The sequence below is a fragment of the Stigmatopora argus genome, chromosome 20 (genome assembly GCF_051989625.1).
Source record: "Stigmatopora argus isolate UIUO_Sarg chromosome 20, RoL_Sarg_1.0, whole genome shotgun sequence".
NCBI classification, from domain to species: Eukaryota; Metazoa; Chordata; class Actinopteri; order Syngnathiformes; family Syngnathidae; genus Stigmatopora; species Stigmatopora argus.
In genome coordinates, this window is record NC_135406.1 from 2,924,222 (window position 1) to 2,937,014 (window position 12,793).

General features: G+C 57.5%; 2 protein-coding genes and 1 long non-coding RNA gene across 4 annotated transcripts; 2 read left to right on the forward strand and 1 right to left on the reverse strand.

Moving 5' to 3' along the window:
• Positions 1-626: 626 nt before the first annotated feature.
• per1b (period circadian clock 1b) lies at positions 627-8,763 on the forward strand. 2 transcript variants are annotated; one of them, XM_077589783.1, is made up of 19 exons: positions 628-788; positions 2,493-3,423; positions 3,510-3,631; positions 3,726-3,927; positions 4,008-4,202; positions 4,444-4,522; positions 4,614-4,720; positions 4,802-4,955; positions 5,017-5,293; positions 5,366-5,474; positions 5,554-5,716; positions 5,791-5,906; positions 5,976-6,122; positions 6,215-6,565; positions 6,644-7,443; positions 7,546-7,732; positions 7,813-8,014; positions 8,099-8,249; positions 8,349-8,763. In XM_077589783.1, the coding sequence occupies exons 2-19, from the start codon at positions 2,772-2,774 to the stop codon at positions 8,574-8,576; spliced, it is 4,242 nt and encodes a 1,413-aa protein (XP_077445909.1). In that variant the 5' UTR covers positions 628-788; positions 2,493-2,771; the 3' UTR covers positions 8,577-8,763. The 2 variants fall into 2 exon arrangements, with proteins under 2 accessions (XP_077445908.1, XP_077445909.1); XM_077589782.1 differs by having other exon boundaries at positions 627-788; positions 5,791-6,122.
• LOC144066334 (uncharacterized) lies at positions 3,494-8,740 on the reverse strand. The gene is made up of 3 exons (XR_013297481.1): positions 7,523-8,740; positions 5,006-5,382; positions 3,494-4,925 (listed from the first exon to the last, which is right to left on the reverse strand). It is a non-coding gene; the product is annotated as an uncharacterized LOC144066334 (long non-coding RNA).
• A 27-nt stretch (positions 8,764-8,790) lies between the features above and the next one.
• On the forward strand, positions 8,791-12,791 carry pcolceb (procollagen C-endopeptidase enhancer b). The gene is made up of 9 exons (XM_077589786.1): positions 8,791-9,774; positions 10,121-10,229; positions 10,304-10,562; positions 10,648-10,772; positions 11,179-11,315; positions 11,398-11,987; positions 12,061-12,150; positions 12,234-12,404; positions 12,475-12,791. Exons 1-9 carry the CDS (start codon positions 9,689-9,691, stop codon positions 12,603-12,605), a joined length of 1,698 nt encoding a protein of 565 aa, XP_077445912.1. The 5' UTR covers positions 8,791-9,688; the 3' UTR covers positions 12,606-12,791.
• The last annotated feature ends 2 nt before the right edge of the window (positions 12,792-12,793 follow it).

The following is a 12,793-nucleotide window of genomic DNA, read 5'->3' on the forward strand; positions in this document are numbered from 1 at the left end:
GTTTTGCGTCAATAACAAACTGATTTTGTGGGTGAGCAGGGCACCGATGGTTGGAAACGCCCTACATTTAGTGTGTTTACAGCCAAAGGGGGCACCACACCGTCGTCCACGTGTTTGTGAACATCGGGGAAGGGCCAATGGTGTTTGGGAACATCGGGGAAGGGCTAATGACGTCAGCTGTGGCACAGCACTTTGAAATAACGTAAAATGCTACTTAACGCGCAGCTAAAACAAAAAAACAGCACAATACATGCCCCTAAAACATCGCTTGTCGTCACTTGAAGTCGTGGAGGGCGAGAAAACTAGGTCGAAAGTCCAATTTATGAGGGGAAAAGGTCGGGGAGTAAAAGAGAAAGAGTTTTTATATTGGCTTGGCCTTGTTATTTGGGACATTACGGTAAGGGTCGAAGCACGACCCCGCCCTGTCACGTTATCGCGCGCGCGGTTGGGAAAAGAACGCCGGAGCACTCACATTGCAACGTGAGCAGCGAGCCGCGTGCGGAAATGCCCGCCCCTCTCGTCCAATGGAAGGCGAGCGGACCCCACGGTAGGCGTGACCCGGGCTCTGGCCTCGTCCAATCGGAGCGCTCGCTCGCTCGCTCACCGACGCCTTCTCACGTGTGCCCCTGCGCGTCCACTGTTTGAGGGGGTTGGGATAGATGACAGGCAAACGAAATATGTCAAGTGAGAAGACGAATCCAACAAGGCTCCGTCAATCTTTGCTCTGCACTGGCTTTTTTCGACCTTTATAAGATCTGATCATCTGTTTTTTGAAGGCTTCTAAAAAGGTACGTTGTCGCTTTTGATTTCGCCGGCACTTTTTTTTTGTCTTAGGTTGGTCCGGAGCGTAACGATCGGGTAATAACTGATTTACGTCTTAAACGTAGGCTTGTCCGAGCTCATGGTCATATTTTCAGCGATCAACGCTGCTTTATGAACTAAATTCTCTCGGGGTGATTGTCTGGAAGGGCGTCGGAACTCAAAATCGGGAAAGAGAACGTCCGTGAGTGTAATAATAACCGATTAATAATACACTAATACATGTTCTTTTAACAGCATTGACTTTTTCGCATGACGCTTGACGCGAATTTAAACCAATCCGTGTTCTACGGGGGACTATGACCGATTGGGATTTGCACTCCGGCAGATTTCTTGCCATCAAAAACTTTTCATTCTTGCACCATTTTCTCCACAAGTGTGTCATCCGCCCCGGTTTCATTGTTTTCGTGCGGATGCTTGACTGAGTGTTTACTAATTGGAGATTCAATTTCACAACAATAGGCAGATTTTTACGCAGGGGGTGTCGGAGGCGTGTTGCGCTGATCTGGGATCTGCAGAGGTTCAGGACAGGCTGCACATGGGTGCGCAGGGTGTGGGGGCGGAGCTAGGAGCAGTGGGTTGAGACAGCTTCTCATTGGTCCAGGAAGCCAACCAATCGTGGCCCACTGTGGAAAACACGGCCACCTACACGTGCCTTTGCGGTCAGGTCGCATCTGTGGTGCTGCCCACTAGGCTGTGAACTGTGAAAACAAGCATCTTAACTCTTTCGTCGCCACTGATAAGACAGCCAATTGGACGTCTCCGAGTTTCGATGGTAGCCAAAGAGTCGGTGAAATGTGTCGAGTCATGCGGCAGGACGTTCTTATCACATGGACGTGTGTTTGAAACTGTCGGCCGGCCGACAAAGGGAAGGTCGAGTTATTTTTGACACACGCACATACGTATATCGGGGTGGTATAGAATTGGAAAATATATTACCTTGAAAAAAAATGGCACCTGCTTTTGGCCTAGATATCAGCAAAGTCTTGGTATACATATGATTCTCCATCTTCAAAGACAGGTCACATGTTCTCGTCTTAAATAGTCTGTTTCCGGATGACACCGGGACTGGACGCCCACTCGCGTATAACCAGGCTCCTTGCTCGATTTTTGGGTCCACTCTTGACGCTCCAGCACCCCTTTTCGACTTTCGTTGGGCACCGTGACGAGAAACTTAGAGGCCAAATAAAACCAAAGTTGCAAGTGGTGACGTCGGGTTTGACATCGTCTTCGTCTGGATGCTTCTGTAGGATTTAAGGGATTACGAGGCGTCTCCTGTACTGGAAGAATAAATAGCAAGAGATTTTGACTTGCGTAGGTGCTGTCCAGATTTATACTTAAGGATGCACACCTCTGTTCAACAATTACGGGCACTCTCTCCCTCCCACCTACCGTATTGATTATCCTTTGGACCAAAGGGGACTAAGCCATGAATGACGTTGGAATGTCCTCTTTAATTTGTACTGTAACGCCAGTCCACGTGTTCTATAATGAGATACAAGCATAGGCATTGGGAGCGCAACTCTTCTCAAAGGGCCGCGGTTACCCGACGATAAACAATCTTGTTTTCATGGCCCCGGTCCTTGGCAGATAGCGGTCGAAGTGCGCTAACCGTTGGGCGACAACGAGCCTCAGAAACCAGGTCCTCACTTCTTCCGTTTCTCCCGTTTTAGGTGGTCTTCCCATCGCACGCCGGCACATCGGAGGAGGACGAGAAAGCGAAACTAGCGTCGGCTTCCACCGGGAAGCTAAATTGAGCTAAAAGCCCCTTCAACGGGACACGGCGGTCACTTTCTTTGACTTTCTCCACTTAGTGGCTGACACGATGCAGCAAACATCAATTACGATTTACATGTCCGCACGTAGCAGTCCCACCTAAGCAGAAGCTACGTCGAAGCGGTCCCACGGCCCACGTTTGCCAAAAAGTGGCGCGAGCCTCATCCCAATCTAGTATGAGTTATGACATCTCTCAAGCGGCGGCCAGCGGCGACACCCGGGGGCGAATGTCCAGGGCCGCCGGGAAGTGCGACGGCGGCGGCGGCGAAGACGATGACCAGGAAGCAGATTCCAAGGGGCTGATGATGTCCGCGACGAACGCCGTTTCCGAAGATGCCGGCAGGGGCTCCTCCCCCGGCGGGGATTCCGGAGGCAGCCGTCGTAGGGTCCCCAACTCCGACGACACGGACGGACTCTCCAGCGGGAACGACTCCGGCGAGAGGGAGAGCGAGGGCGGCACGGAGAGGGAGACCAGCTCCTCCCACGGCCGGCAGTCCACGCGCAGCTCGCACGGTTGGTCCAACGGGAAGGACTCGGGCATGATGCTGGAAAGCACGGCGAGCCAGAAGAGCTCCAACTCGCAGAGCCTGTCGCTGCCCAGCGGCTCCCTGGCCTACAGCCTGCTGTCCACCAGCTCGGAACACGACCCGCCCTCCACCTCCGGCTGTAGCAGCAACCAGTCGGCGGCCAGGGCGCAGACTCAGAAGGAGCTGATGAAGGCCATCAAGGAGCTGAAGTTCCGTCTGCCCTCCGAGCGCAAGTCCAAGGGCCACGCCGGCACCCTCAGCGCGCTCAAATACGCCTTGCAGTGCGTCAGACAAGTCCGAGGTGAGATCCCGTCTCGCCCGCGGCCACAAAAAAACGACGGCGCTGACGTCGTAGTCTTGTTTGTCTCTTATTTTTCATGGCTCCAGCCAACAAGGAGTACTATCACCAGTGGAGCGTGGAAGAGTGCCACGGTTGCAGCCTGGATTTGTCCGCCTTCACCATCGAGGAGCTCGACAATATCACTTCCGAATACACCCTGAAGAACACGGTAAGAGAAGGAAGGCAAAGGCATTAGCGAGGAGAAACTCACCATCCCGGGTCCGACCCGAAACGCCTCACACGCCATGCTTCTCCTTCGGCAGGACACCTTCTCGATGGCGGTCTCCTTCCTGTCTGGGAAGGTGGTCTACGTGTCGCCCCAGGGCTCGTCGGTTTTGCGCTGCAAGCCGGAGTGCCTCCAGGGCACCATGTTCTCCGAACTTTTGGCCCCGCAAGACGTCAGCACCTTCTACGGCGGCACGGCGCCGTGCCGGCTGCCTCTGTGGGCCTCCTGCATCGGATCAGGTGAGCCCTGACCCTGGCCCCGGCGACCTCTTCCCCGGGTGGGACCAGGGGACTCACGACGGAGCGTCTTCCTTCCGCAGCCTCGCCTGCGCTGGACTGCACTCAGGAGAAGTCCATGTTCTGCAGACTCAGCGGCAAGCGGACGCAGGGCGGCGAGACGCTCTATTATCCTTTTCGCCTGACGCCGTACCAGCTCACCGTCCGAGATTCGGACATGGCCGAGCCGCAGCCCTGTTGCCTGCTCATCGCCGAGAGGGTCCACTCTGGATACGAAGGTACTATTCACCTTCTGGCCACTTACAGCCCATCAAATGGTCCCATCGAATGGTCCCCCTCCCCTTTAAGCAACCTCGTGCGGTAGCGGAACATCTCGGCCCTTTCAAAATACGCTAATTCCTTTGACATACCTGCTCCAGAAGCTCAGACGCCACGCGCGAACGGTAACACGTGAGCGTCGGGCTCATGTCTGGCCGTCGCCAGCCCTTCCCAACCTTCTCTTGCCTCTTTTCCCATCAGCACCTCGTATCCCTCCAGACAAGAGGATCTTCACCACCAGTCACACTCCCAGCTGCCTCTTCCAAGAAGTCGACGAGAGGTGAGTTCACCGAGCTTCTTGGCCTTCTTCGCATTTCCGCACCCCACCGGACCGGATTCTCGGTGTGACGCTGCGTCTTTTGGCTTCGCAGGGCCGTACCTCTGTTGGGGTATCTGCCACAGGACTTGGTGGGGACCCCGATTCTGCTCTACATCCACCCCGAAGACAGACCGACGATGGTGGCCATCCACGAGAAAAGTGAGCGGACGGCCGATTCGGGCGATCGAAGCGATCCGGCCGGCTCGGCGTTCGTCTTCTCTGAATGTCTTCTCCCTGCAGTCTTTCAATTTGCCGGCCAACCCTTCGAGTATGCGCCACTGAGGATGTGCGCCCGCAGCGGAGAGTACTTGACCATCGACACCAGCTGGTCTTCCTTCGTCAATCCTTGGAGTCGCAAGGTGGCCTTTGTGGTGGGGCGCCACAAAGTTAGAACGTAAGTGACCACTCGCGGCGGCGTGGGAGGCCGAACCCGACCCTCTTTACCTCGTCTCCAGGAGCCCGCTGAACGAGGACGTGTTCACGGCGCGTGGCGGCGAGGTTCGCACCACCACGCCCGACGTGGTGCAGCTCAGCGAGCAGATCCACCGACTTCTGGCCCAGCCGGTGCACGGCGGCGGCGGCTCTCAAGGCTACAGCTCCCTGGGTTCCAGCGGGTCGCGGGGCTCGCACCACTCGCACCCGCAGCGTCCCAGCGCCTCGGCCACCTCCTCCAGCGAGAGCAACGGACCCGCCGCGGAGGACGCCGTCATGGCGATCGCGATGCACAAGCCCGTGAGTCACCCGTCCACGGCGGCGCCGACTCGGAGGGCAATCTGGAGAGTTGACCTCGGCCGTCTCTTTCAGATGACCTTCCAGCAGATCTGCAAAGACGTTCACATGGTCAAGACCAACGGGCAGCAGGTTTTCATCGAGTCTCGGAACAGGCTGCCGCTCAGAAAGAACGCCGGCACGGGTAATGTTTCCGAAAAGATCGGAGTCATCCGGAGCCCAGAGAAGCTCTAAAGTCTGACCGACTGCTGTCTTGATTAAAGTGGTCGCAAAGGGGCCGAGAACCGTCAACCAAGACCCCGCTAAGGGCCTCATCTCTGAGGCGAGGAAAGCCCCAAAGGATCTGCTGCCCACGCCGCTGGTGCCAAAAGAGTCCCCGCTGGGATATTCCTACCAGCAGATCAACTGTCTAGACAGCATCATAAGGTACTGGTCCCCATTCCACGCAGCTTGATTGTTTGTCCGGCATTTAGTGACCGCCGTTGACCCCCTTGCCGCAGATACCTGGAGAGCTGCAACGTTCCCAACACCATCAAAAGGAAGTGCGGCTCCTCGTCCGGCACGTCGGCTTCCGAAGAAGACAAACAGCATTGGGAGGGGAGCAGAAACGCTAAACGTGAGTTAGCGTTGGAATTCGGCGCACATCGAGCGTGCTTTGGGTCGGGTCTCACGCTTGCTCTCACAGGTGCGGCGGTCACCCTGGTTGGCGAAGCCCATCCTCTGCCCCCACTGACGTTGGCCACCAAGGCAGAAAGCGTGGCGTCCGTCACGTCGCAGTGTAGCTTCAGTAGCACCATCGTGCACGTGGGAGACAAGAAACCGCCCGAATCAGGTTGGATTCAGTCAGGCCTTGTGTGATGCTATGGAAAAGTTTACACTCAACTTGTGTTGCTAACTCAAAACCACCTTTCTGGTGTTTGACAGATATCGTGATGGAGGAGGCCCCACCCACTCCAACACACTCTCCTCCTAACTTGACGCCATTTGCGTCCTGCAGTGGCCAAACGGCCAACTCCGTTCGCCCTCTTGCTCCTCCCCCTCCACCGCCACCTCAAGCGTCTCAAACCCCGCAGCCGACGGCGCCGGAGAGAGACGGCCGGCGCAGCATGGGCGGCGCCGGCCGGCTGGGCCTGACCAAGGAGGTGCTGTCGGCGCACACGCAGCAGGAGGAGCAAGCCTTCCTGGACCGCTTCAAGGACCTGAGCAAATTGCGGGTCTTCGACCAGACGGCGTCTTCCACCGTGCGCTGCCACACGCCCACCGCTAACCCACGAGGTGCGTCAGCTTGCCAGACTCGTCGGTTTGGAAGCCAAGGGCGCAAATTAAATGCACCATCTTCTTCATGTCTTTCAGGGGTGCATTGTTCTGGCGACTACCCATCCGCAGGGGGGGGCTCGGGTCACAGACGCGGCGGGAAGAGGCTCAAGCACCAGGAGCCCAACGATCGGCACGCCTCTTTCGGGCTCGCCGGGATGCCCCGAGACCCCGGGAGCCGATCGAGCGCCGCGCCCCCGATGGTGGTGGCGGCGGCGCCGCCGGGAGCCTTGTCGAACTCCTCCTCTTGGCCGTCGGTGTGCTCCCAGCCCAACATTCCCTCGGCGCCGTTCGCGCCGGGCATGCTTCCCATGTACCCGGTCTACCCGCCGCTCACTCAGCCATTAACGGTCCAGGATCCGACCCGTTTCGCGGCCGGTCCAATGGTCCCCCCTATGATGGCCTTGGTCCTCCCCAACTACATGTTCCCTCCCATGGGGGCGGCCCTACCTCAGCCAGCCCCCGCCCCCTTACAGTTCTTCGGGCCAAACTTCAACTATCCCGCCCCGGCCCCGGTGCCTTTGCCGGTGCCTTTGCCGGTTTGCAACCCGCTTTCAGTTCCCGGCACGGGTGCGCCATCACGCAGCAGCACCCCCCAGTCCTACACTCAGACCCACCCTGACCGTGAGGGCGCAGGCTCGCCCCTCTTCCAGTCTCGGTGCTCCTCCCCCCTCAACTTATTGCAGTTGGAGGAGCCACCCAACGGTCGCTTAGAGGGCGCCGCCGGCACGGCGGCGAGCTCACAGCAAGCCATGCCCCCCGCGCAGGGCGGCACCGGCGGGGTGCAGAGTTCCACCGGTCAGAGGAACTCGGCAGACGATGCCAAGGACAACGAAAACGTAAGTACTGCAGCGCCGATGGACAATTCTATTGGGGAAACGTGCACGGCGATCTCTACCTTGGAAGGAAGCAACATACCTTAATTTACGGTTCGTCTGCAGGGGGAAGCCAATGAGTCCAACAACGACGCCATGTCCACTTCAAGCGACATTCTGGACCTACTGCTCCAGGAAGACTCGCGTTCGGGAACCGGCTCCGCCGCTTCCGGCTCGGGCTCGTCGGGCACGAGGTCCTCCGGTTCCGGTTCCGGCTCCAACGGATGCTCCTCCTCCGGGACCAGCGGCACAAGTCAGTAGACGCTTACTTACCAACATGGACTTTTCCCAGTCGAGGTTCGAGGTCACCAACCGTTGCGTGTGTCCCTCTAGGTAGCAGCCAGGGCAGCCACACCAGCAAATACTTTGGCAGCATCGACTCGTTGGAGAACGAGCACGCCCGCAAGCAGACAGCGGGCAGCGGCGACGACGGCGGCGAGGGCCAGTTCATCAAGTGCGTCCTGCAGGACCCCATTTGGCTCCTGATGGCCAACACGGACGACAAGGTCATGATGACCTACCAGCTGCCCATCAGGTACGTCGGAAAGACCAAAATAAAAATAAAAAAATGACAAAAATCACAAAGTCAAAAGACTCAGTCCTCCGTCTCCCTCCGCAGGGACCTCGAGACGGTGCTGCGGCAAGACCGCGAAGCCCTCAGGGGCATGCAGAAGCACCAGCCTCGCTTTAACGAAGAACAGAAGAGGGAGCTGAGTCAGGTGCACCCTTGGGTGCGCACGGGACGTCTTCCCAAAGCCGTCAACGTCTCCGTAGGTCCTACAATTCTGTCGGGATTCTTCCGGCGTGGCCTCGGAAGCCGTGTGTGCCCAAATGCGGAAAGTCCAACCGGCGTTTTTTTGTCTTCTCAGGGCTGCGCGGAATGCAAGTCTCCCAGCTCGCTGGCCCAGAGCGCCCCCTTTGACGTGGAGCTCCACGAAATGGAACTTTGCCCCGTGCTTAAGATGCAAGAGGCGGGAAACGCCCAAGCCAAGACCACGGACGGACATCTTCCGGAGGAGGAAGATCATGACCACCAGGGGCGACGGGACGAAGAAAAAACCCAACCGGGAGCGGTGGCGGAGACGGCGCTCGGCTGAGTCACCGAGTCGGAGAGGAAAACTTCTAACTTTGTGCTCCGCGGCACGGTCGTCCAGACGGTTGCCGGGTTTGAGCGCCCCCTAGTGGTCGTAAGTCGTTCCCCGGCGCACGCGAGACGCCACGAGCTAGCTGCGGAAGTTGAACCACCGCGAGCGAGCGAGGTCCGCCGAGGCGGGGCAAAAAGGCAGCTTTTTCCCGACACCCCTCGCTTTGAATGTCTCTGGAACCCGGCTAACCACGTCGGCTAGTGTAAATAAAAGCAACGTTAAATGTACAGTGTGGCCGAAGATGAGGCCATTTTGTAAAAATGTGTATATTTTTATATGTGCGCGGAGAGCTTGGAGGGCGGACTTGGTTAAAGCCGGCCCAGATCGGGAAAGGCTTTCCAAGAAAATGACTCACGTTCTTTCCGGTGGTCCGTCTCTGTGATAGCGCCGTGGTCACGTGATCCTGGTTTCATGGCTTCGTTGCAGTGGCTGTATATTTTTTCTCAAATCCTTTGTACAAAAAACAGACAATAAAAATGACTTGAAAGGTGAGGTTTTCTTGTTCCCCCTTGTGTCAGTTGTTCCATTTTTTTTTAAACCGGCTATTTCTTTGCGCGGTTTGGCTCGGCCACATACGAGCGTCCTACGTACTTGCCGCAAACCCTTTGGTCTGTGGTTCCTCGCCACAGCCTAAAAAAGACAAAATGAATGCCCTTGTTTGGATTAATTTTACAGAGCAGCTGAAAAGTACAATTTTATGACTCTACTCCAAAAGGATTGATTATTTGGATGAATACCGCAAACGTAAATCGACTTTAGGGTTAGCGGGCATCCGATCAGTCAAAGTCAACGTCAGCCGGGGGGGAGGGAGGACCCTCGTCGAGTCACGTCATCGTGGCGCAAATGAAAGACGCGACTGTAGCGCGTATGGCGGCGTGTTTTGCAGACGCGCGTCCAACAGAGGCACTCTGTCCGCCAGCGCGCCTGAAGAAAAAACACGTAGCGAAGCTGGGAAACCTCGCAGAGCGTGCCTTCCTCTTTTGCTCTCCACCCTCCGGCCAGCCGGTCCCTCCTTCCCGTGTCTGGGCTGGTCGCCACCTTTCCACATCTCAGAGGGCAGCGCCATGGAGGTCAGGGTGTGGAGCGTCTGCACGATTTTAGCCTGGGCGCTGGGATGGACGGCGGCTCAGAGTCAGGGCAACTACACCAGGTGAGCGTGGTCGACTCGGTCCGGAGCTAGCGGAGACGTTTATGTGGCAACGGCGTGAAAATTGCAGGTTTTGGGACCGACTCGTAGAATCGGAGAGATCGTCGACGTGTGATGCTCCCGTCGCGAAATGCCTGTAGTTTACTGTCAAACGAGGAGGCGAAAAAGACAATTTTCACGTGTTGAAATCAAGCGTTGGTCAAGTCCTTTATTTTTGGGTGGCTAAGAAAAGAAGTCGCCGCACAGGAAACAGGCGTAGTTGTGTCGCTGTGGTTTGCAGCGCTCGGGTAAACGTTTGCAGGCGCCGCGGCGCGCCTCAGGCTAGTCTCATTACTCTCCCTTCCCTTAGGCCCGTCTTCAAATGCGGGGGGCATCTGGCGGTGGATTCGGGCATGGTGGCCAGCGAGGGCTTCCCCAGTCCTTACAAAGCCAACAGTAAATGCACCTGGTACATCACGGTCAGTCCAAAGTCCAAAGAATTTGCCGTCGAAGGAACCAGAAGGCCGTGAGGAAAGCCACACCCTCTTCCCAGGTCCCGGAAGGTCACGTGGTCATGCTGTCATTCCGCCTGTTCGACATGGAGGCCGAGCCCACCTGTCGCTACGACTACTTGGACGTCTACAACGGCCATACGCGCTTGGTGCAGAAGCTGGGGCGCTTCTGCGGGACCTTCCGGCCCGGAGCGCTCATCTCCACCTCCAACACCATGATGCTGGACATGGTTTCGGACGAGGCCACCGGCGGGAGAGGCTTCCTGGCCTACTTTCGGGCGGGGAAGCCACACGTGGAAGGTGCGCTGGCATTTTGGCGGCGCTACTGTATAATTAGAGGACTTTTTGCTTCAGCTCTACCCCGCATTCCCATTTCCTCCCACAGAGAACCAGTTCTGCGGCGGGCGCTTGACCAAATCCCAGGGCTCCGTTCAGACCCCCAATTGGCCCAACTCCAACTACCCGGCGGGCATCAGCTGCTCCTGGTTCATCTCGGTGGAGCCGGGCAACGTGAGCGCACCGACGCCGCCGGATTTCCAGGCTTTTGCGTTTGTTTGTTTTAGTCCGTTTGGGCAGGTTCGCGTGGACCTTGGGGGGGAAGGCCACCCACTCAAATAGGAAGGAACGTTACCAGTCTGGGACACCCGCTGGATGTTCCAAAATGTTAGATACGCTTTCCAAAATTCTAGTTAATGTGCATTGGGGCACCATGGTGAGCGAACCCGCCAAGGGGGGGCGCTGTCGCTAGGAAAGGTTGACACGCCAATGAATGAGTTCCTTATGAGTGGCACGCTCGCGTATATTGAAGAATCAGGACGGGCCGCGGGCGGGCTAAATAAGCAGCCTCTGTATTGCGCTGGCGGGATTCAGGAAATAAGCCTAAGTTTGCCTTGGCGTCCCGCCGCTTCTTCGCCAGGTGATCGAGGTCAAGTTCGAGAAGCTGGACCTGGAACACGACACCTACTGTCGCTACGATTACGTGGCTCTGTTCAACGGAGGAGAGAGAGACGACTCCAGGAGAATCGCCAAGTTCTGCGGCGACAGGGTGCCCGGGTGAGCCGGTCTTGGACTTCAAAAACCAGTGGTGGGTGCCGTACGCGCCGTACACGCTGACCGCAGAGCTTTCTTTCCGTAGGAGCGTCGTGACCAACGGTCATCAGCTCCTGGTCCAGTTTGTGTCCGACCTCAGCGTGACCTCGGACGGCTTCATGGCGTACTACAACAGCGTGCCCCGCGGCTCCCGGACTCCCACCGCCGGGGGGGACTTCATCCATCGATCCGGGACGCCCGCCACCACGAAACCCACCGCGAAGCCAAACAAAGCCAGGACCACCCCCAGACCCAAGCTTGCCATCAAGCCCAAAGCCACTCCCAAACCGGCCAGAAAACCAGTAGCCAAGATCCCGCTGCCGGCGCCGCCGCCGCGGCGCAAACCGACCGGCAAGCCCAAAACGACTAAACCCACCCGCAAAGCCCCAGTGAAGAAAGCCACGCCCAAACCCAGAATCAAAGCTTCCTCCAAACCCAAAGTCATCAAAGTGGCCAAACCTACACGTAAGCCCATAGCCAAGCCCAAACCTGCTCCTGGTCCCGGTCCCGGTCCCAAAGCCGGCAACAAACCAGCGAAAGCCACCCCGAAAACACCAGCAAAGGCCAAAGCGACAGTCAAACCTAAAGCCACGCCCAAACCCGGAGCGACCAAGAAACCGGCGGTGAACAAGAAACGTGAGGCCAGGCGAGCGGTCTCCTACCTTTGTCGACGACGGCGTGACATTTTGCCGTGTCTTTCTCTGCGCAGCTTTGCCAGCTTTGCCTCTCAACCCGTTGTGCACTCAAGCCTGCAAGAGGACGGGGACCTTGGCGTCCAGCTTCTGCCCCAGTGACTTCGGTGAGCTCCGACTCGTTCCCCAGCTTGCTTGGCTCCGTCCGCTAACCGCCCGCTAACCGCTAACCGCCCCCCTCTCAACCCAGTGTTGACGGGGAAAGTGACGGAGGTCACCCCGGGCCCGAGAGGTTCGGCCACGGTGGAAGTGTCCGTCATCAAGGCTTACAAGGCGGGAAAACTGAACGTGGCCAGAGCGGGACCGAGCGCCACCGTCAAACTGACCTCCACCTGTAAGAGGTGCCCCGGGTTGACCAAAGGTAAGACACCCCCTAATTTCCCCAGTGGTACTTTTGGACGGCCAACGCTTTGGCGTTTGCTTCCCTCCAGGCCAAAACTACGTGCTGATGGGAAAAGTGGACGGGCAGGGAAAAGGCCTCCTGAGCCCGTCTAGTTTCGCCCTCCTGTACAAGCCGGTCCACGCCAAAGCCCTCGCCGCCCTGTCGGCCAAAGGGTGCTGACGGCGACGATGGCCAGGGAGGGAACCGCGGCGCAAACAAGAATACAGTATTACGATATCCGCCAGGTCTCGTGGCTCGCTATTAGTAGCGCACCCACGCCGGGACATGGATTGGCGTCGGACCACCACTGGGTACCGAAGGTATTCGTAGGAGACTGTTGTTGCTAAACATTTGAATAAAACATACGT